This window comes from Cryptotermes secundus, unplaced genomic scaffold (genome assembly GCF_002891405.2).
Source record: "Cryptotermes secundus unplaced genomic scaffold, Csec_1.0 scaffold1991, whole genome shotgun sequence".
Taxonomy (NCBI): Eukaryota; Metazoa; Arthropoda; class Insecta; order Blattodea; family Kalotermitidae; genus Cryptotermes; species Cryptotermes secundus.
In genome coordinates this window covers 35,652-60,387 of record NW_019743182.1, presented here as the reverse complement: position 1 = coordinate 60,387, position 24,736 = coordinate 35,652, and the positions used below count along the sequence as shown (strand labels likewise).

At 38.5% G+C, this 24,736-nt stretch overlaps 2 protein-coding genes across 4 annotated transcripts in view; one reads left to right on the top strand and one right to left on the bottom strand.

Annotated features, from left to right (window-relative positions):
- LOC111874061 (retinol dehydrogenase 11) overlaps positions 1 to 3,865 on the top strand; it is a 48,462-nt gene extending 44,597 nt beyond the window's left edge. For all 3 annotated transcript variants that reach the window (XM_023869235.2, XM_023869234.2, XM_023869233.2), the window contains 3 exons: positions 1,913 to 2,022; positions 2,689 to 2,778; positions 3,553 to 3,865. In XM_023869235.2, the coding sequence (XP_023725003.1) occupies positions 1,913 to 2,022; positions 2,689 to 2,778; positions 3,553 to 3,657 (305 nt within the window). In that variant the 3' untranslated portion in view covers positions 3,658 to 3,865. The remainder of the gene's footprint in view (positions 1 to 1,912; positions 2,023 to 2,688; positions 2,779 to 3,552) is intronic.
- An 82-nt stretch (positions 3,866 to 3,947) lies between these two features.
- Positions 3,948 to 24,736, bottom strand: part of LOC111874075 — a 21,974-nt gene continuing 1,185 nt past the window's right edge. Inside the window, exons 2-13 of the mRNA XM_023869275.2 lie at positions 23,599 to 23,681; positions 22,398 to 22,427; positions 21,446 to 21,528; positions 20,293 to 20,431; positions 16,489 to 16,883; positions 15,811 to 15,883; positions 13,817 to 13,901; positions 12,253 to 12,341; positions 10,647 to 10,676; positions 8,907 to 8,989; positions 7,395 to 7,536; positions 3,948 to 4,975 (exon numbers count right to left, since the gene is read on the bottom strand). Coding sequence (XP_023725043.1) covers positions 4,580 to 4,975; positions 7,395 to 7,536; positions 8,907 to 8,989; positions 10,647 to 10,676; positions 12,253 to 12,341; positions 13,817 to 13,901; positions 15,811 to 15,883; positions 16,489 to 16,883; positions 20,293 to 20,431; positions 21,446 to 21,528; positions 22,398 to 22,427; positions 23,599 to 23,681 — 1,628 coding nt within the window. The 3' untranslated portion in view covers positions 3,948 to 4,579. The remainder of the gene's footprint in view (positions 4,976 to 7,394; positions 7,537 to 8,906; positions 8,990 to 10,646; positions 10,677 to 12,252; positions 12,342 to 13,816; positions 13,902 to 15,810; positions 15,884 to 16,488; positions 16,884 to 20,292; positions 20,432 to 21,445; positions 21,529 to 22,397; positions 22,428 to 23,598; positions 23,682 to 24,736) is intronic.

The following is a 24,736-nucleotide window of genomic DNA, read 5'->3' as shown; positions in this document are numbered from 1 at the left end:
GGCCCCTCCCCCCACTGGTGAGAGATAAAGAGTCATAGAGGGAGAGAAAGGAAGAACTCTGGATGATGGCGATACATCTGGATCTTCTGGTACCTTAGCAGTGAACCACTCGGGATGAGCTGACCTTAAGGAGGGAGCGGATGTAGCGGTTTGAAAACGGACAATACAAAGGAAAGAAACACCAAGCCAGAGAAAAAGACGTTGCAAGCACAGCTTTCAGAAGAAAAGGACCAATGATGCACTGTTAGGCTATTCGGGACAAACAGCCTTAAGGAGGGAGCAGTGTGACATGTCAACCCGTTATTGGGCAACGGGATGTGGAGCGAGTTACCACGAAGACAGTCTCTTGAAAACAGTCAGTTGCTAAGTTACGCAATAGTAGAAGTAGTAGTGGAACTAGGGTCGGAAGCAAGCGATGTGGAACCAGGAATACAGAAGAATACAGGAGGTCGCCATATGAAGATGTAAAGTGTGACTGGAATATTTCACGTGTAATATATGTAGTGATTTGAAGTGAGTGTCTGTGTGGAGATCCGTTGCTAGGAGATGGCTAGTAGTAGACAGAGAATCCTAGTGCATGTGCAACCATGAATTCGAATGTGTGTAATTCAGCGATAACGCTGTATTGCATGTAAGGATCTAAAATGTGACTAAGAGTGTGTGTGTGTGTGACCAAGTGCTAATAAAGCCAATCATCCAAACTAGAACCTGTCATTTCGTCATGCGTACTCCCTAACATGCGATATGTTTCTTTCACTCACAGCTTTGTCTACTATTACAGTCAGCAAATAGAATGCTGTGACCCCCACATACAGGTGTCCCAGGAGGAATGTGCCAGACTTCGGGAGGGTGTTCCTTATGTTAAAGTATGCTGATAAAACCCAAAACACCTATGTCCAAAGTTGAACGGTTACGGAGATAATGGCCAGAGAAGTGTGAAACTTTGACAGGTGTTACACACATGTTGATTACCAAATACATATTAAAACTGGCAGGAATATGTGGTTTCCATAATGTTAATAATGTACGTAACATCAAACTAACTTGTGAGTGACATGAAGCCACTAAATTGAGCTATAAAAAACTCACATGCCATGTCAAAGTTGTCGTTAAGAGTTCCAAGCACTATACATGACACATGAATGGCAAGCACTGACGTAACATTGCTGACTGCGCATTCTGGTATGCGAGTGAATGGGGCTAACATGAGCTGCCATCACCACACTCAAGGACAAACACAGATAAGAGTAGCCAGCTGACAGGTACAGTGCGTGGACCCGCCAGAAGACCACACTTTTCTCTGGCCATTATCTCCGTAACCGTTCAACTTTGGACATAGGTGTTTTGGGTTTTATCAGCATACTTTAACATAAGGAACACCCTCCCGAAGTCTGGCACATTCCTCCTGGGACACTCTGTATAAAATAAACACTGAGTCACAAAAAAGTTTTACTAACAGTTATTATTTCCACAATACCATGATACAATCCATTTTTCCACCCAAGTGCAATTTGTAATCTTTCCTTGTATTAGGATGTATTAATATGTCACATATATTCTGATTGATCTTGAATGCAACAAATGAGTAGAAACTTCAAAATGAATAATTCCCAGCTCTGTCTGGCTTGGAGAGATAACTTTGCTGTCTCATCCTTTACCAAAGAAAAATAAGTGTCCATATGCAATGAAACCTTGTAATTTATAATACTGGCTCACAGGAAGGGTTACTTGCAGAAACCCTAGCTATAAATGAGAACTGTCCAATTCTTCACTTAAATTTTCAAAAGATATTTCATTACTAATGTACAATTTCTATCCAAAATATATTTTTGATCTAGTAAATAACTGGGTATATATATCAATTTTATACTGCCTGTAGGCCACTCTGTGTAACAAATATCTTGGTTCACAGGTGTAACAGTGAACAGTTTGCATCCCGGTGTTGTGGGCACAGATATTATGCGACGGATGCCACGATTCATTTACTACATAGCTAAGTTCATGATAAGTCTTATCTTTAAGGTACGTGACAGTAGCAGTGTATGTACTTAAACTTTAGATTTGGCATGCTCAATGTTTCTGAAATTTTCATAATTCTTTGAAACCCAAGGGGTAAAGAAGTTTTATCTTTCTATTCATCGCTGTCTTATTCTTTTTTCCTTTCATCTTCTCCTCCCCTCCTCTGCTTTTATTAATCTTCCTTCTTTTCTTTCTCCTCCTTCACCACTGCTTCTTATACCTCTGGGTTCTATTAACAAACAGGCAATGTCTTGAATACCTGAGCAACTACTAACTTCTCAAGAAAAACTTTCATCCATGGTGTTACTTAATTAGTGAAAAACTAATAATCAAGCAACGTATTCATATCAAAATTTTATTTCAAACTGTATGTGATGAAGGCAAACATTTTTTCTTAAAATTTATAATTAATGCTATGAGAGCAAAATTCCCTGAGGGTAAAGGCTGGTTGACATAAGGCTTACAACCTCACCACCATCTGTGAGCTGACTGTCTAGGCAATGCAAAAGCTTCGACGTCTCACAACCCTATGGACCTCCACAGCTTGTTACAGGGATAGCTTTACCTTTTACCTTATAGCAAGTTTCTGTTCGAGGACTGCTGCTGCAGGAAGTGTCTCCAGAGAAGGCCTTATATTTCGTTTCTCTTCAAAAATTAATTTAATTTCAGAATCCCGAGCAAGGTGCACAGACCTCAATCTACTTGGCAGTTTCAGAGGATGTTGAAGGCGTGTCTGGCAAATATTTTTCTGATTGCAAGGTATAACTACTTGTTTCTCCATTTTAATACAGTACATCACCCCTATAAGCACAGGAAATATGTCACATACTTATTCTAAATTTTATAAAATAATATATCATATATTCTATATCACAAAACTCTGAAAATATGAGACCTAATTCTTCTTCAAAGCATTAGACTTTATATGAGGGCTCTTCAAATGGACCCCATTACCAATGCTGCTAGTAAACATGGTCAGTCACAAGTTATCATGTGACTGTACATGACACACAAGCTGTTGACCATGAGCTATAGAAAGAATGGTAGTAAAACAATAGCTTTCAAGTTGCACAATCTGCCCAAACAGGACCAACAAGTTGTCTTCATCAGTGGACCACTGATGCTAATATTCAAGGGTCCTGACATCACAATCAATGTGTATCCAGGCATCTGACCCCCCCCCCCTTCCTCCTCCTCAGACTTTTGAAAAAAAAAATCATGTTATAGAAAAGAGCAAACTATAGCAAATATTAACAATAAAAATTATTCTTCTATCACTAATAATCTAGGGCGATCAATAAAAATAGTATTCAACAGCTTAAACATAACATCTGTAAGCAAGTTTTCTAGCTCACCCCCCCCCCCTTACCCACACACAAATTTTCCTGGCAGCACCCACGATGTCCAACATCATTGTGATGCAGTGAATCTATTTGTTACTGGTCTTTATGTAATAAATATGTAAGTCTTATGGTCTGTGTCTTTATGTGGATATTTGAATAGGATGCCAGCTAAAGAAAATTTTTGCCACAGGAAGCAACAGTGGCAAAGGATGCACTGGACGTGGGTCTAGCCAAGAAGCTATGGGAGAAGAGTGAGGTTCTGGTTGGTCTCAAGGCAGAAGAAATGGATTTATAATCAGGAATTTCTACAGATTACTTAACTCTTCCAATTCACTCTTGACATAGCCTGATATATAGGTGTTCCATTCAAACCTCCCACATTTTATCAAATCTTAGAACAGAAAGTGTGAATGGTAGGAGAATGAAGATACAGGAAATACAAGAACTAAAAAAAATTGACACACTAATAAACCTCTACATGTGCACCATTGGTAGCACGAACAATATCCAATCTGTATTCAGTTTATTGCCACATTCTTTCCAACATGTCCATTGGTACAGCAGCAATCGTTTCACGGATGCGGGCTCGTAAATCTGGGAGGTCATTCACTGGAGGCACGAACACATGGTCCTTCATGTAACCCCAGAGGAAGAAATTGAGCGTAGTGAGGTCCACTGAACGTGGTGGCCAGCGAATTGGCCTGCCACATCCAATCCAGTGATCTTGGAAGGCAGCACTGAGGGACCTCCGAACATCCAGACCCAAATTTGAGGGCTCCATCTTGTTGGAAGATTATGTTAGGCTGCATATCAGCTGCCTGGGGATACAGGAACTGTTGTAACATGTCAGCATGGGGACTTGGAATGGATCCCACGGTAACTTCATGTGGGATCTGCAGTGGTTGAAATGGCACTGAAGCAGCTTCTATTCTGAGTTTCTTTAGTTTCCCCCACATTAATAATCATTCCATTGTTGCTTCATACTTACCTAACACTAACCTGTGAGGTCTGTAAGAGCCATGACCAGGCAGAACATTATTACATCATCGCTCTTTAAGTCAGAAGCTTCAGCTCTCTAACCAGGCATTTGTCTCGTCACACAGTAAGATATACATTTTTATGACAGGACAAGAAAAATTTATACATGAATTAAACAAAGTGAAACAGCTACATCAAATTCTGAGCAAATATACTAGGGCTTTCGATCAACATAAAAACTATACACCACTATTGTAAAAAATCCATTTACGTAGCTTTTCAACACTGGCATAGACGCCAGGGTACCCTGGACGACCACAGCCTTCACCCCATGATACAATTCCAACAAGAATGCCATTAGCCACGGCAGGTCCCCCAGAGTCACCCTGACATGTATCCCTTCCTGCGCGACCAGCACAGAACATGTTGACTGATAACTTCTCATGTCCATACAACCATTTGCATTCCCACTGTGGAACTACTGGCACTTCCACCTTCTGCAGAGTACCTGCAATATCACCACCCTCAGATGTCAAACCCCATCCTGACAGCACCAATATTTCACCAGGTCGCAACGGGTTCTTGTTCAACGGGATGGGTTTCACGTCTGGACCAATTTCAAATGGTTTGGCAACCTATGCAATCACACATTCATGGCTCTGATTAGGCTGGGAACATATCTTTCTAGATTTATTTCACAGTAACTTCTCTGTGAATTACACAGTGTTACAACCCAGAGGACTGTACTCTTCATATATCAAACTACCTTTTATACAAAAGATGACAAACTAAGAAGAATGGTAAACAACGCAGTGATTCAGTAAGAATGACAAGGCACGCAACCACAAAAGAAGGACACATCACAAGACACAGTATACACAAAATATAGGAAGAACGACTCCCATAGCGGAAGAATGATATAATATGCGACTTTGAAACACGACGTATAAGATGATAAATCTTAACAAATTTTATTATAGTACACGACGAATATACATTTTAAATCATTTTATAAACGACAAATGATGGCGAACAGTGCAATAGTTTAACGTAAATAACACAACTGAGGACAGTCAATACATACACATCACGGATGCAACAGGCAAATTTAATAAATTATTGATTCCATCCTATATATTTTGGCTACTCAGACATCCTCAGGGGTTTACACCAAATTTTAAACAGAGTTAACACTCTTACAGTTCGTTATCTTTTAATCTGTCCTTGTACATATATAAAAACATTCTGTAAGTTTATAATTGTTATTCTGCAGTTTTGGGTTACCACAGCAATGAAATGTCAAATATTAACATGTTGCATGAATATAAGTTATGTATCAAGTCAAAAATGAGTGAGCAATCTTTGTTTCAGTGTATCACGTCTATTTTGTAAGTACTGATATTTTAATGTGGATAGTGTACAGTTGAAGATCATCTCTTTGTGAGTGTTATTGGTGGGAAATAGCACTAAAGGTTGGCCTCGACACATCATTCAACAATACAAGTATGCAGGACTGGAAAGGAATATAAAACAAAGCAAGAGAAGTTAATGATGTGAAAGTTTATATAACATACAATGACACTTATCACTGAATTCTCAATGGGTGTTACATCAGTTAATTTTTAAACAATGAAGCCATATAGAACTATGTATAAGGTTTATTTTGGACTTTATCCATCGTCTGGTATGTATAAGACAAGAAACCACAGCGTTTTGGAGACTGGATCTGTCTCCGTCATCAGGTGGATGGGGCAAGATAGACCTACTCAGTTGGGCCCGTTAGAAAGAGCTAGTCTCAATCACTGGTCCAGTGAGCTGAAAGGCTACCAGCAACTGCATGATGGAAAGAGGAGAATATGTCAACTGCCCTGATAGCTGCGCTCAGGCCATAATTAACTGAATTTTAGTGTTTTAGACATGAAGTGGTAAAGCTGTGGTTTAATTTTGAAAAATTTGGTGGAAATTCCTGACAAAGGCTGAAGGGCAAAAGCATATTCAGTAGAAGTGATCATTTACTGATTAAATTTGCATGTTCTATCAGATCATTTCTTACTGAAATGCATATATGAAATATTAAATGGTAACCGTGACATCTAGAAAAGGCCAGTGATAGTATGTTTCAGTTTATAATACAGCAATTCAAGCATCTACTGGGCACCACAAATTCTTTCCAGATTTCTGCTTGTTACCTCTTGACATGGCCATGCCATTGCTCGGGCAGATACTCCCTGGCTTCCCACTGAGGCGGTCCGAGTTCAAGCCCAGGTCAGGTGATGTGTGATTTGTGGTGGACGAAGTGGAACTGGGCAGGTTTCCTCCGAGTACTTCGGTTTCCCCTACTAATTCGCATTCCACTGATTGCTCCACAATCATCATCATCTATCATCAGGAGCTGGTACAACAGACCAAACAGTGGCTGTAGTACCAAGTGGACTCAGTCTTACCCCATGAGAAAAAATAAAAAAATAATACCTCTTGGCATAATTTTAAAACTGTGTGACAGCAATCTGCTCAGGTTGAGCGGGATAATTTCAGTGTCTGTGAGAAGCTATTGGATGAAAATCAAAAGTTTGTTTATTGGGCGAAAGCTGGAATATGACAATAAACGTAAGGTAAAGTTGTCCCTGTGCTTAACTCATTAAGCACTACACCATGAAGGCGTATGGGGGAGTGGATATATAGATCCACATTTTCTTGACCTCGGCACTAGTTGGAGGTGAGTGGTCAGCTTCACACCCCGGCCGCTTTAACCCCAGATATGAACCCCCCGGTACCCATTGCATTGGAGGTTGGGTGGACCCCCGAGCCAGTCTGGACCACTGGAGAAGTTAAAATTCTTGATCCTACCGGGACTCGAACTCCAACCCCTCGGTTGTCCAGCTCATAGCCAGTCGCTATACCAACTGTGCTATCCCATAATATACCAATACAGAAATTTTGTAATAAATTTGAAAATTTTCTTCTGAATTACTCAGATTAAACTTACATAGGTATAATTATATTATATTATAATAATATTGAGTAGTATAAGAGTGGGATAATTACAATTCTTACCTTCAGCAAAGCAATGTCATAATCTGTGTCAATACCTCTGCCATATTCTGCGTGTGAAATTACTTTCGTGACTTCATGGAGAAACCCGCCTTCATTTACAGTACTTGTCCCAACACGCACAAATATGTCTTCTGGGTATGTTCTATAACACACATATAATCCACCTTCTCAATTTATGTATGATGCATCATTAAATTCACTACTAACACAAGAGACTGTTTATATCTGAGATCAACACTCTCAGTGGTTGATGCAAGAAACTGGGTGCAACCTATTGTAAGCAACTCACTCACTCACTCATGGAGCTAAGCCCTTCTTGAGAAGCCACCAATTGTGCAGCTGCTCAAGTACTTCCTAGCAGTTTATGGAACCAGAAGGTTCATTACTGTGTTCACAAGAACACTCCACTGGTCCCTATCCTGAGCCAGATCAATCCAATCCATCCCATCCAATCCTATATCTCTAAGATCCATTTTAATGTTGTCCACCCACGTACACCTTGGATGTCCCAGTGGTCTCTTTCCTTCTGGCTTTCCCACCAATATCTTATATGTATTCCTCTTCTCCCCATTCGTGCTACATGCCCTGCCAACCTCATCCTCCTTGACTTGATCGTTCTAATTATACTTGGAGAAGAGTACAAGTTATTAAGCTCCTCATTACGCAGTTTTCTCCAACCTCCTGTCACTTCATCTCTCTTCGGTCCAAATATCCTCCTGAACACCGTTCCTGAACACCTTCAGTCTGTGTTTATTTTAAAGAATTATTCTCTACTTTTCCTGGGAATTCTAAGGGAAACCTTCGACTATTTGAAGACTGAGTGAAAGGTGGGAGAGAACATAGTGGAGGGGGGGGGGGAGTGAGAAACACATCCCCTTCTTCCCTGGTTTCGAAGGTTCCCAGGTAGTGCCTGCTCCACTCATGGTAGAGGTAAATTTGGGAAAGGGTAAATCTTTACAAAGTGAACGGGTAAATTGTTAGGATGTGGACCTTGATAAAGGCAGAGGAAAGAAGTTGAGCCACGACTTTACTGCACATGATCGGAATTAATTTCTGATAGCAACATTGGAAGGGCTACATGAGAGTGAAAATGTTATGTTACTATTGGGAAGGCTTATGTGTACCATGCAGTGGAACATGAAATTTGGGTACCAACTCAGCGTTCCTTAAAATAATATTTCAGAAATAAGTTCATATCTCCCGAAGACACAACGTATCCCTGCTAAAAAAAATCAACTGATTAATGCTGCACACATAAATCAAGTTTGTTTATTCTGAGAACCACACAAAACTTACAAATACAGTGTCAACAAAACACAGATTTTGTTATATAAAACGAAGCAGGTGGTACATACAGAAACCATTGTGCTTAGTGCTTAGTCACTATAGCTGGTCTACTGCCTGAGCTTTGAACCAGGAACATCCTGATAATGTGGAACAAATACTAACCATTTCACTCTGGCATTTGGTCAAAAAGCCTTAGTGACGTCCAATTAAGACATTAAATCTTACCCTTGGACACAGTGAGCAGCTGTCAGGACCCAGTCCACGCTAATGATGGAACCTCCACAGAAGTGTCTAGCATAAATTTCGCCCTGAAAACATGTAGCAGCATTAAAGTTGTGGCTGTTAGTACCAGCAATGCTGTGTTCTTGGCACTCTTCCATGCACGCGCGCGCGCGCGCACACACACACACGGATATATATATATATTATACAGGATGATCCACTAGGAGGCCACAGATTATTAATTATAAATCGCATAGTGTGGAGTAACGCCTTGTATGAAGGTTACGCTCTACAGATGACACATAAATCCAAAATCACACGTAACCAGAATATCTCTTGAAAATCCCCTAAACAGCTCACGAAATACATGCATTTTATATATCATGTAATATTTCAGCCATATTTTGGAGCCATGTTTCAGACAGAAATACCGTTTCTCAACAAACCGAGCACAGCAGATTTTTTCCTGTAGCGTTAGAAGAGATCTCTGCTTCCTTGGTTGAGCACCATGATGATGAAGCTGACTTGTGTTTTGGGACCAAGTTGTGCGCAAAATGCTCATAGCTACATATAAACTGGAAGTGAGGCAGAGTCAGGATTTAAGCTCCCTCTGGGCTTATGCTCACTGAATGGCCCACTGCATGGAACTACCCATGCTATTTAAATTTGTATTTATATCAATTATTTATGTTTTCAAGCACATATGGATGAATTCTCATAAGTTAAATGAGCGTCTGATAAAAATCCACTGAAATAATTTACTGATAGAATCGAAATTTGGCAACACTGTGTACTTGGCCTGGTTCCTGGCAGCCACGTTCGCGCCATTTGCTTCAATCTGTGATCCCTCCTGTTGTGCTGGCCGCAACAGTCACGTATATGGGAAAAAACTAATTTTAATATCTTCTGCAACTGTTATCTTCACATCCAATAAGGTATGTACTTACCAAGTTTAGTTTTCATTGGTAAATTATTGCATGATTTGTGGTAATAATTCAGAACCTCCTCCAATTAAATCACCCTATAGATTGATATATTATATGCATTCCATGTATCCTACTTAATTAGGAAGCGGAACAAGTCAATGTACAATTATACACAATAAAGCAAGTCATAGTAAGACGAGCACAGGATATATATGATACACCTAATTTTATATAAACAATAAATTTCTAATTATTATTCCACAAGTATTAAAATTCCATGTATAATTAACAAGCTGCTATTAACTATGTAACTATGTAACACATTTATCAACAAAACAGGAGGTGTGAAATGGAAGCAATTCTTTTAATGCCAATCTTGTGTTACTGGTTGGACTTTTAACTCTTGCTGACAGGTTGTTACCCTATTAAATTTCCACAACAGAAAAATACAAGCAATGATGTAATACATATTTAGATGCACTGACAGCAAAGCAGGAGGAGATAGAATTGAAATATTTAGATATGCTGGCAATCAGACTTTGTTAATAGGGTTATTACAATGGTTTGGCCATGAAAAAAGAATGGATGGATGGAATAAATACCGAGAAAGGCATAGGAATTACAATTTAAAGGAGACCTATGATATGGTCCAGAATAAGTTGGTTTGTCCAGACCCTGGAAGACACCAACAATTGAGGGAAGTACTGGAAATAAAGACACTGTGGGAATAAAGAAGAAACTTGAAAAATTTACTCGCTAAATCATACAAAACAAAAACAAGTTAGAAGAAGAATAATATATTTGGAAGATACCTTACCGAATTATTAAAGCTGTATGACAGTGAAACCTGAAAGAAAAAAAAGAGAATTGAAAGTTCAGGTTCTCGTTAACTGCTCAAAAAAGGGAATGACTGTGCAGTCACAGAAACCACTGAGTTAATCCATGTATTACATTTTGTAGGTTCAAAAATCTTTCTTATTGAGCAAGGTAAGCTAGCTGAAGAACAGAAAATAAGGCAGTTAACTGGTTAAATGAGACATGTATGACGCACAGTGTTGAAATATTTAATCACTCACAAGTGGCATGTTACATTTTTGGATACCAAAGGCCTAATTTCCATAACTTTTCAAACAACCCTTGAATTTATGTACACAAAAGTGCATAAACATTATTGCATATTCTGTGAATGCAAGTTACAATACAAAGACAAGGAAGTAACTATTCCTGAATGGTAGTTTATAGCTACTTGTATAAGGAGAACTTTGGACAAGGACATATATATATTTATATATATATATATTCATATTTACTGTCTCCCTGAATTATATATAATAGCTTGTCACATTTAGCTACACGTTTTGACCTTAAAGGTCAGTCAGGCTGCAATGCACATAATCCAATGGAACTGCTGATAATTCATCTTTCTAAACCACTCATGAGATCCTTATTGAATTTAAATTAAAAAACTAATGCAAAGAACTGTACAATTATTATGAACTACATCACATCAAGTAAGTCACCATTACATTCTCTGTCTAAAATGTCTTTGAGGTAACATCATACCTTAAATACGCAATATTATAGAAGAAATGTTGTCTGTTCAACAAAACCTCCAGTAGGGCAATTTTGCTTGCAAATTCATGTATAAATTGTAGTCTACTAACTTGGTAATGACGATCTAATGACCTATGTCAATATCTGATAGTGATGTACCCTGAAAGACGATATAGACATATTATAGTATTTGGGTCACATATCAAGGTCATAATGGATTATCAAATCAGCAGATACATGCTGCTCAGTGCTTGCTTACTTTCCATGTTAAGCATTCACCAGTAAGAGTGAATCCACAGTTCCTTAACAAAGATAGGGACCATATCTACTGATTGCGTCTAATTGGGTAGGCGTTTACAAGAGGACGAAGACAGAGTCCAGTCTTCAAAACATTTTTTAATAGTAACCAGGAAATCGATAATGTTCAAAAAGTCAATAATTGTAAAGACTTTCCTTATATGTAACAGAGCAAAAACTGCCTCTGTGGTCGAGTGGTCAGAGTTCCTGGCCACAGATCCAGGTTCGATTCCCAGAGCTACCAAATTTTCTGAGAAGTAGTAGGTCTTGATTGAGGTCCAGTCAGCCTTGTGAGGATAACTGAGGAGCTATTTCAAGGAAATAGCGGGTCCAGTCTAGAAAACCGAAATTAACGGCCGTGGGGATCTGTTGTGCTGACCACGCGACACCCTCTATATGCTAAAGTTGGCACTAACTTTGCCGACAAACGGCGGTCGCTTGGTTGGTATAGTTCTCTTGCAGACTAAAACCATGGAGTTTGTTTTGCTTTAATGTAACAGAATAAGATCTTAATTTCTGTTCATTATGACCTCACATGTGGTTCTTGTTGATTTCTGCACTACATAGCATACCTGATAGGGAAAGTTGCTGATCTCAGCATCAACACCACCAACAATAGGTCGGTTTGATAGATGTGATGGGCGATTATAAAATTTGAATGCTGAAACATAAAAGTGTTTATTTAAAATATTTACATCAAAAAGGTAATGATAATTTTATTTTATTTCCATTTTTTAAACCCACTGTCAATAAAATGGAACACTCTTATGACTATACCTAACTCCTAAACTTTAAAAAGATACCTAAGATTTAGGCTACTCCACATTTTACAAATGCAGTCTTTGTGATTTTGCACAATTTGTTGGGCTTGATGTTCATTTATTGCACACGCATATGTAACTACTTTAAGCTTATCAGGATTTGTCATACTCTGACATGTTCTGCTTCTTGTCATCTGTGCACAACTTTGGTTAATATTCACTCATCTTCATCTCTTTATTGCATACCACTGCATATTTCGGCCTAATTGGCCATCATCAGGTGTATAAGTTGGTATGATCATAATGTTTCTCAGTTTGATGTTATGTCATTCCCACAGAAACCAAAATAATTGCAGTTAGTTATGATAGGACCAAAAGATGGAGGTGCTGCGGTTGATTTTTACAGTGCTGCCATTTACTGAAAGAAAGTACTTCTGGACTATTACTATTGCCATACTTCATCATATATCACAGATTGCAAATCCAGTAAAATTATGGTTTCTGTGTCCTTCAAGGGCTCCAATGTGTAAGCTGAATGGGTTAACTAAGAAACCATAGTTATAAATATGAATTGTAGTATTTTCCTTTCACATTTTAAATGGATATTCCACTAGCAGAACCCTGACATTGCAAATAAAAAATGTGCTGTTGCAATGATAACAACAAAACATTGATTCATAAATTATTTTCCTTGCATTTTGTTGCATATTCCTCATATGGAAAAATGCAAAAGTCTCTTAACACATTATAATTTTTGTCATCTTAAAAGAAGAAAGCCCTTCAATTAGCTCCACAGATGCAGTGGTGCTGGTATATATAAAGAAAAACATTATTATTGTAAATTAAACGTTTGGAAGATTGATCTAGGTTGGGCAATAATCTGATGAGTAAAATGATAATCAAGGCACACTAATATTCATACTGTATAATGTAATGCAATTTATAATAAACTACTGTACTTGAACTCAAAACAGTCATTCTCAGTCATTTTTCTTCATTCTTGGGCACACTTCTGAAGATACTGTACTTATATCTGGCCTAGATCTCAACACTTGTAATTAAATCAGAACTACATGATATGGAGGAACATTCTAGGTAAGCAAAGGCAGAGCTGCCCCTTTAATTAAGCACCACGCCTTTAACATGTATGTGGGAGTGGAGGTAGGGTTACACATAATCTTAATGTCGCCACTACATGATGGTGGACGATTAGCTTCACGCTTTGCCACTATGGAAAGAGGTCCTAATACCCACTGGATAGTAGGCTGGGTGGTCTCCACATGCTATGGATAAGAGAAAATCTCTTATCCCAGCCAGGAATCAAACCTTCATTTGATGGTCAGACAACCCGTAACCTAATTGCTGTGATACTTACCCCCAGTGCTGACAGCCAAAACTAACACAGCTAGAAGAAATGAAAACCTCATCCTGTAGCACACTGCAATGGCTGGACCCAAACGACGTTAATAGTTATCGTTCTCAAATACCCAAGAGGTGAAGGGTTATCTCTGAACTAGTATGACTATTTTCCATGATATGTAGCTACATAAACTCATTCATTACAAAGATACGGCTTCTGATTAAACGTAAACACAGTCTATTATAAATATCATTTCAATTACCAAGACTATATAGCACTTGCTTTGTCCCTGACACAGCTATGTATACAGTACTGAACAGAATATGCCTTCATTTTAAGATTATCTTTTGTGACATCAAGCTGTGTACTCCAGTCAATAGGTTCCAATGTTTCAGAGGTATCTGCTGCTTCCATCTTTAGGGTAGAAGAAGATGGAGTAAGCAGATTTATCTGAAAAGTTGGCTGCTGCATGGCATTACATTCCTGAACAAGTAAACTTAGTATCTGCTCTCATGTGAATATCAAATCTTGCTTTGATTTGTTCAGTATCAGCCCACACCATCCTCCTCTTGTTCTTGGTGCAACAGTGTGATATGAATCTCCACCTCCTCTAAACACTGACACTTTGTAATTACTATACAGATAATGTGACTATGCAGTGGCATATAATGTAACAGTAGTGCACACAAACAAGCTGATATACAGGTATTTTGTAACTACTGACAGATAATCCCTGCTGTTCCAAAACATGATAAACAGTACAATATGCTTACAAGAAATTTACTCCATACTCTTATTAACAAAAAATATAGATTCAAGTTCTTCCTTCTTTAAGTTTTAGCTAATATATCGTCATGTGCATGGTGAATAATAATGGGTTCAGGATTTGATGATTGGGTTTACTGGCACTTCTTTATAGTTACCATTAATTATGACAGCTCACACACTTAACTCCTTAATAATATGTCTTGCAAATGCTCTATAAAGAATCTCTCACTGCCATGAATGACGTCTGTCTGATGAATGCATCCTTGGAAGAGTTTACACAGCTCCTTATATAGCATAACTCGTATCCATGGAAAGGTCTGTTGCTTGGGCATATCCACGTAAATCATTTATTCTCATGAAATCATGCTTACTGATGCAACTGAGGCTCTATTGTTGCCTGCGTTACTATGGAAAGGTGCTTAACGAAGCGATGCCTACCAGATTGTCATATTCCATCGCAATATACTGCGATACGGAGAAGGAAAGCAACCACATCCTATGTAGGATTTGAGATTCTCACAGTGGTGATTATGAAGAGTACTATTTTCTGGTACATAATGCCATGTAGTCTGTTGAAAGTCAACAGAATTTTCTGAGGAACATATCACCTACATCTTCAGGGTTGAAGAATATGCCAAGGAAGAAACCGGCATGAAAGCAGGTGGCAAACAGAGCAAACAGGCCTCTGCTAGCCACCTGCTTTCATGCTGGTAGGTGATACGTTCCTCCAAAAAGTCGGCTGACTTTCAACAGACTGCAAAGCGTTATGTCCCAGAAGACAGTACTCTTGATAGCCATATCATGCTTAATGAATGGGTACCTCTGTTAGAAATACATAAAAACAGAACGGCTGAGAAGTGTTGAAAAGCAACATTGACAATAAATTCTAGAGTCCTGCAACAAAAATGATTAGTTTATGAATGTGAAACTAGCAGAGACTGTATTGTTTTACCTGGCCTCTGGGTTGCACTAGAAGTGAACTATGGCAAGAAGTAGCAGGGTAGTGGTTGCAGCTGTATTGTGGAAGGGGTGGAGGGAGGAGAGGAGAAGAGTGACAGACATCCATGTTCCACATCCTACAATCCTTATGTCAATTTGTGGATTAGATTAAATCCAGCACACATTCAGTCGAGAACGACCAAGTCTCAAAACAGAAAATGCATTTAATCAATATATAACTTGGCAGTAGATTAGTTAGAGAGTGGGTTAATTGAATCTATCTAAATGTATGCCCAACTTACCTTCACAATCTGCAGCAAGAACTCAGACAGGCCACATCTAGAAAACACAACATTCAGTGCATAAAACTGCATACTGTTGGGGTATTTATACAGTATGATCATTGGCATTAAAAAGAAGTTCAACCTTTCATACTTTTAAGAGGTGAAAGGTTATCTAATGGAAGAAAAAATTCTCACAAGCACCACCTAGAAAACAGGAAACTGAGCTGCTAAAACATGACTGAATATAGCTTGGTACGAGCAACAAAGGCAGTATCGGTAGTAGTAAAAGAATATGAAATAGTTCCAAGATTTATTACATTATAAAAGAAATATTATGTAACAAAGACATTCCAAAACAATACAAAATAACAATGTATAAAACATTTTCTTCAATTTTATGTTTATTTCAGGTGGTCATTAGGAAAATGTAATATCATGGTTCTACCGTAGCATACATTAATTCAATTTCTGATTAATTTCTCTTATTTCCATGTTCTTCAAACATTGAAGAAATATGTCAGGACAGGCGAATGTAGCTGGGTACTAATTACCCATCAGTGAAACAATTAAAACAGTAAGAGTTCACTTTAATTTACTGATGTATGTACATGCACATGTGTGTATGGCAAACAAATTTGGATAACATATCAAAGTTCATACAAATTGCTAACATCGCCTCTACAAACCACTCACCTCTACACACCACTCACCTCTAGAATCCAATGCCAAAACTTTTCAACATTGGTGTAGACACCAGGGAAATTATAACGCCCACAGCCATTACCCCATGATACAATACCAATCTGACGACCCCCAGACACAATGGGACCCCCTGAATCTCCTTGACAGGAATCATGTCCATAAAATCCTGCACAGAACATGTTTGACGTTATATTCACTCGGATGTACAACCACTCACATTCCCTCTGTGGAATCACAGGTACACGCACTTTCTGGAGGACCTTGGCTGCTTTACCACTCTCCTTTGTTTTGCCCCACCCTGAGACAATTGCAAACACGCCTGGCTGAACTGTGTCCCTGTTTAGCTTAACTGGTTTCACCTTTTTACTGACTGCAAATGGTTGCGATACCTGCAGGAAATGACAAAACAATATATTCTCTCTTGGATACTTATTTTATTTACTTAACCATTTTTTGTGTCCAAACAGTGGAACACAGATGGAGAGGGAAAAGTGCCAAGATAGAAAAAGGGAAGATGGAGAAACAAGACTGCAGACTTCTGTCCACCAACCCAAAGAAAACAGAAATTATACTAGGAGGATGAGGAAAGGTTGAAGGAGGGGTAGAGGGTGTAGGAGGAGATAGAGAGGAGGAGGAGGAAGTGAAGGAGATGGAGAAGGCAGAGGACATACAGAAGGAGCTGAAGGAGATGGAGGGGAGCCACAGGAGGAGAAAGAGAAAATGGAAAATGAGAAGATGGAGGAGGAAGAAATGGGGAAGGGAGACATAGAGGAAGATATGAAGAACAAGGCAGAGACCGAGGAGGAGAAGGAGCACAAGAAGAAAAGTAGAATTAAATGTCCCTTACCACAGTAAAATACAGAGGAAGAAAAGTGTCTAAGTGAACTGGTCACACTGTAATGTTTGGGAATCCTGCTTCATACTTAGGAGGTTCCACACTTCAATTCTTAGCTACTGACAGGATTTTTGTGGATTTCTTCAGTCTTTTACACCAGATTATGGGATACTCCTTGCAAATAGGCCATAAATGCTTCCATCCACAACCCTTACAATTCAACATCCAGAAACAGCCCATCAATTGATTCTGCATTATCAATAAAAATGAAAAACAACCCAATAATGAATGAAATCAAATTAACTGATCTTACAGTGGTAACAGAGCAGAATTAGCATCAACAATCATAGTCTACTGATATGTTGGGTTTTTGGACTTTATCCATCGTCCTCGTTTTTAAGATAACAAATAAAAATAAAAACCAGGACGATGGATAAAGTCCAAAAACCCAACATATCAGTGTGTTATACACCATCGTCAGAATCCTATAGTAACTACAATCATAGTTTACTTTACTGCATTATCTAAGAATTTTCCTGAGGGGACTTAGGAAAACCAAACGAAACTTTGGTCTGGACAGATGGGTTATGGACCAAAAATCAAAATATGTCCTTCCTAAATATTAACAAGAAAGTGAAAACCGCTGTTGGATGTTTATTTTTGCGCTGAAATTATGTACATATATATGTATTAGAAATATTTAACACTGTTTATCTTTCATATGAAGGATAAAGGTATTTTAATTTAGCATTGTACAGCATGCACCAATCTTCACTTGCTCAGAAGATCATGGGTTCGAATCCCACTCAGGGCATGGATTTTTGGTGTTTGTGTGTTTTTCCGTATTTGTGTACAGGTAGAGGCCTTGCAACGATCTTATCACCCGCCCAAGGGGTCCTAATAATATCTAAGATCTAGTAAACCGAAGTTCATGGAGGTAGTCCAAGGCCCAAATTGGAGCTGTAGCACCAAAGGATTGTACAGCATCAGTTTCTTTCTTTAATGCAAAGTTGGCTAATTTTTATGTGCAGATCTCAAAAATTCCTTCCATCATTTTCTTTGGAAAACTTTATTTGTGAATCCTTTGAGAAGTATGAAAACGCCCAAAACTTTAACAAGATCCAGCTTGAAGAACATCGAATGTAGGGCTGCAGTTAAACACCAAATGTCACCAATACCACTTGTCAGGATACTGTCATGTCATCGACTGACATCACATCCAGTCAGCTATCTTATGATATATATATATACGGTCATTTGTAGGGTGTGTGAATGGACTTATAAGAAGGGTTCTGGATTTGATGATTGGCTTTACTAACACCTTATTCATACAACTCGGGACTACTGGCAATTACAGCGTTATCGCTGATTTACACACTTTCAAGTTCACCATTCCACATGCACTAGTGTTCTCAGTGGTCAGTAGTCATATCCTGGCAACAAAATTATCACAGTCTCACTGTCACTTCAAATAATACATGAAGTCTACTTTGCACCGCCAAATTCCTTTTTTTGCCATTTCTTCTCAGTCACTTTGGACTGCTACCTCCAGAACTCAACCCAATTCTAATTCTAGCTGTGTGTATATAGCCTTGGGATGGATTTACAGCTCCGTTGCCTAGCAATAGATGTCCTATTGTTGCATGAACATGTTCTGTGACTGCACTTACTGACCTGCTGTCTAGCAATGGGTATACACATCCCATTATTAAGCGTTCATCCTTTCCCCTGAAAGTAGTGTCATACAAAATGTTGAAGCTCAGAATGAAATTCAGCACATTTAAATTTTCTGGCATCACTTATTTTTCTTTAAAAGAGTGTAAAAGTTGTTCACTGTCTTTTTTTTTTTATTGCTAGTGGGGTGGGACTAAGTCCCTTGTACTGCGGCCACTTCTGTACCAGGCCCAGATGTAGGTGAGGGTGATTGTGGAGCAACTGGCAGAATGAAGATTGGCAGGGGAAACCGAAGTACTCGGAGAAAACCTGCCCCAGTTCAGTCCTGTTACTTCATAAAATTAGCCAGTGTGTGGTTACAACTCAGTAACTGTAGTCTGATTACAGGCAAATGCTAGACCTTTTTATCCACCTCTACTTTAGGCAACTCTGAGCCCAACTAGCTTGCTATCCCATGGGAACTTGGGGCTCACTCAAGAAGAAAACAACTATAGCATGAAGCTACTCACAAACCTCAACTTAATGAAAAAGTTAACCCTTTCTTATCCTGTGTCAAAAAACTTCCAAAGTCATAATTTACTGGATAACCTGACCACTGGAAGCCTTCTGCTACCAAACTTAAGACTTTACCAACACATGACGTTCACATACTGAGTGTCACCTCATTCTCAGCTCCTACAACACATGTTTTGAGGTTTCCACAGCAGTGTCTGTTCAGATTTCAGTCCTCTTGGATGCTAGTTTGTAGTCTTGTAAGCGATAACACATTTCAAAGGCACATCCTGTCTCCATGCTCACCACTGAAGCGTATTAATTGAGGAACTGACTCCACTGCAAAGGCTTAAGAAACAGATAGCAAGCAATTCACCATGAAGATGGAGTCAGTATATTCCTCTGAAACATTAATGAACTTCTATCAGACTACATGGTATTACACCCTTCAAATTTATACATACTAAAGTTATCCCTATAACAGGCTGTGAAGGCCCATAGGGTTGTGAGACATCGAGGCTGCCACATTTTCTAGACAATTGGCTCAAAGACGGCAGTGAGGTTGTCAGCCTTATGCGCAGGCAGCCCTTTACCCTCAGAAAGATTCCTGGTACTCATTTCTATTAGCGGCTGAGTCGACCCCAGGGCCATAGTGCAGCTGGAAGGATTAGGTAAATTGAAAAAAAAAAAAAATCAAATGACCTCATCGATAATTGAACCCATGACCTTCCAGCTTGTAACGTAGTGCCTTGCTATTGCATGCCGCAATTTATACATACTTGTGAAGAAATTCATACCTTAAGCAAGGCAATATCAGAATCTAGGTCATCTTCATTGAAGTCTGGATGTACAAAGATTTGGCTCACTTTGTGCAGATGGCCACCCTTATCCTTAAGTCTAGAGCCAATACGCACCAATATATCATGAGGGTCAATACTGCAATGCACACATAGCACATGTCTTACAAATACAACTGGCTGCTATAAGATAATGGTGAAAGTCTTACACAATCAGGGCCAGGGTAGCTCAGTCATTATAGTAACTACACTACAGGATAGATGATCAGGGAACAGGTGGCACCCTGCAGCATCCAGAGTGACTTTGGGCCCCACCCACTTTCCTATTTAATGCATACCAGGGATAGTGTGAGTGGGTCATAAAGCTAACCCCTCCCTTCCATCTAGCACCAATGTTAAAATGGCATGGAGTTCTATCTCCACTCCCACATACATCTTCATGGCTCAGTGCTTGATAAGGCACAAGGTCAACTTAACCTTACACATTTCAAACATAACCACAAGAAAAATGAGAACTGAAAAGTGAAGTGTTACACAGCTATAACAAAAAAATATGTGTAGCAGCTACCAATACCGGAGTAAAGGTGTGGGGGGGGGGGAGGAGCAGTACAAATCCTCTGATGCTTATTTATTACTGTGCATTATCAGCTGCCCTGAACTAAGTACAGATGAATCTTAGTCACATAACCCAAAATTTTGTTGAGTCTCAAAGTTTTCACTAAAGATAATTGGATGTTTCAGAGGAACCTCCTGCATCCATCCTCAAGGTAGAAATACTACCTTGATATAAGGTAAAGTTGTCCCTGCACTTAATTAAGCACTATGCCATGAAGGTATATGGGGGAGTGGATGTATAAATCCACGTTTCCTTGACTTCGGCACTAGTCACAGATAAGTGGTCAGCTTTACCCCCAGTACCCAATGGACAGGAGGCTGGGTGGGCCCCAAGAGCCGGTCTGGAAGACACGGAGAAGAGAAAATTCTTGACCCTACTGGGACTCAAACTCCGACCCCTCCATCATCCAGCTCATAGCCAGTCACTATACTGACTGTGCTATCCCGGCTCATACTACCTTGTTATGCAGTGTCGTAACCCAGGAGACCAGAATCTTGAACTCTTGTCAACAGATTCAGTAATGCAAAATAAACTTACCCATATACACAATGTGCTGCAGTTAAAACCCAACTAACACTGATGATGGAACCTCCACACATGTGATCAGTGGAGCGCACACCCTGGAACAGTGCCAGAGTCGTGTCAAACACAAACACACACAGTGTTTAGAAAATGGTTACAGGCTTTAAGGTGGTACTCACTTAAATGAGCAAAAAAATCTCTGGCAAGGTAAGTCCAGAAATCATTGGCAAGTCAATGTCTGGGAGGGCATCTTAGGTGATGAACTCCATTCTGATGGTTAATAAAATTAATTCCTACTGAAAATACAGTATCTGTTTCTTGGCCAGCAACCAATTAATCTGAACATCTCGCTTTACACTTTTGCAGATATTTCACGCACATCTGACAAATAAAATGAATACCCTTGTGTAATGAATTAGTTTTGGTGCACCAACATAAGAAATGATTGTCCTTCTGAACAATTGTGAGGGTATGTCTCACCTTATTATTATTATTATTATTGTTATTAAGGTGGGACTAAGTCCCTTTTACTGCGTCCACTTCTGGCCTATAGTACCATGTCTCATCTTAAGTATGAACATTATGGAAGAAAAATTCTGTGCTCAAAGGAATTTCAATTATGGTGATTTTGGGTCCCAGCATATCTTAAAATAGAATCTAGTAACATTCTAATTATGATTTAATGACATTCATCACTACCTGAAGATGATGAACTCTCAAAGAAGGTTTAGATACAGTTCATGAGATAGTTACCTATATGACTTTTACTGTGAACTCCTCACAGCAAAGAACATCCAACTCAATACATGTGTTTTCATAAAAGATACAAGGAAAAACAAATATCATTTGCCAAAGAGGCATTTACTTCAAGCACTATATATAGAAAACCTAAAATTTCAAGTTCATTGCTGGAATTAAGAAATGCTGTCCACGAACTGAAGTTTATACTATATAACATTTGTCTTACCTCTTCATCTTCAAAAGTAGCCAGTGAAACCTAAAAACAGAGAAGAGAAACACAAATTTGGATTATTACAGTTTATTGAATGAGACACTGGTACCATCAACTATGTCTGTCTAACAGATCTCTGATGGTACATCATACCTTAAGTAGAAAACTTCAAGGAATAAAAGTCCTGTGTGCCCAAAAAAGGAATAAAAGTCCTGTGTGCCCAAAAAAGGCCCAAGTATGACAATTTTAGTTTCCATCACACACATTAAAATTTAATCTATTAACTTTGTAACAATGACACTGTATTGTGATAATGCACCATGATGTTTCAGACACAGTATAATATATATTATTTAGCCACATCCTCTGAAGCAATACCTGGTTAACAAACATAACACTGTAAAGTTTAAATTCATACTGGAATACAAGGTTTCTATATGTGTGACAATCACATAGCTCAGTTATTCTTCAGTCTGTATCTCACACAAAACACATTATATATCTGCTACAAAGACCAACTGGTTAATGCTGTTTAGGGAAACAAAACATTGTTTATTGTGAGAATCATGTAAACATAAAAGTACACCCTGTGGGCAGAATGCAGAGTTCTAGTACCTAAAAGTGAGTGGTATATGTAGTGACCACTGGGCTTTAAAGGGTTAAAACAGCCATGATTATCTTACTCTGTTTCTCCTCACTTCTGTTGATCTTTCACAGGTCCAAAATTATTATTTCTCCATTCNCCATCTACAGGATTACATACTATCAGATACAAGAAAACAGTACCTTCTTAGAAAGAATAGCCTCAAGATATGAAAGTAAGTGTTTAACAACAATCTCTTTGCAACTATTGATAATACATTCTATAGTATCTTCCTAGGACAGCTGAGAATTATTCAACTAGTTAGAAAACACTGTACTTGTATGATATAATAACATCCATCATCATGTTTACTATTATGTTCCTATTCAATTAAGTTTACATCTTCATATTCTGTTTCTCTAAAACCTATATTAATGTTATATCCTAGATGGGAAACATGGGAAGTACATAATATTTGCACGATTGTCTCACTCATGCAACCCATTTTTACTACTGACATACTCAATTTTGGCACTACAAGAGTTCAAAAATATGTAGTTACTGTTTTGTTGCTACAGACTCTCCACTCACAAATGTTTACATAGGTTGATGTCCACAGTCAGCACAACTTACCTGATATGGAACATACTTAATACCGATTTTATTGCCTCCTAAAATAGAACGTGTATTCCATGGCTCCTCATGGTGGTTTGATGCTGAAATACAGAACATCATGTCTTATTAGGCATTCTGTTTGACTACAATTCTTCAAGAACTTTTTCTGTTATATAGAATTTGAAGGTCCTTACAAAAATGAATAAAAAGAGGAGGGAAGACACGACATACTTCATTTTTAATCTAAAGATTATTAAATACAATTAGGATCAGAACTTCCAGCTTTCAATTGCAATTTCAGTTTCTGTTACATAATAATTAAAAAAAACACACCTTGGAAACATTTTTAAGTAAATATTTTCTGACAGTAGTGACTATAAAGCACGTGATCTTCTGGGTTTAAAGCCATGTAGTTTACAGACAGCCCAATGTTTCAGAGGAACATATTGCTCCCATCTGCATGGTCAAAGAGGAAGCCAGGCAAGAAACCAGCAGAAGCATGCAGCAAGCAAAGTGATATATTACTCTGAAAAGTTGGACTTCATCTAAACTACACATCATTAAAACACAGAAGGGTGTACTTTTCAAACTAGTGTAATGTGTTCTCTAGAGGCATTATAAGATGGCAGGCCTACCATTGGTTTTGGCTTCTTTGTGGCTAGCAACTGCCTGGAAGGGCTTTAACTGCTTTCAGTTATCCAACTAAGGAAATAAATCATATATATATATATACACACGCACACACACACACATATGTAAATAAAAGCATACATACATACAACAGATTCTTCAATGCAGCTCCAGAGGTTATTGGTGGAATCAACTTTGTCCATACTTCGGAGTAAATTCAACAAGATGTTCTGGCCACATAAGACCACTGTCGGGTATGTAAATGATTTGCATAAACTGTTACACTGTACTGTAGTATTACATAGTCCATGAGGGCTGTATGTCCAAAAAGTTTATTACTTAAATTAATTTTTGGTAAATGTTAAAATTTAATATAAAAGATGCTTTTACTGCTTTGTTCCTTAAACAGGTTTTGTTGAAGTTTGTGTGTTCGTTACAGTGAAGCAGTTTACACTTACAATTTGTATGCTTCTACAAGCCATTAGTGTGACTTCTGTTGTTCATAACGTTTGTGTGTGTGTGTGTG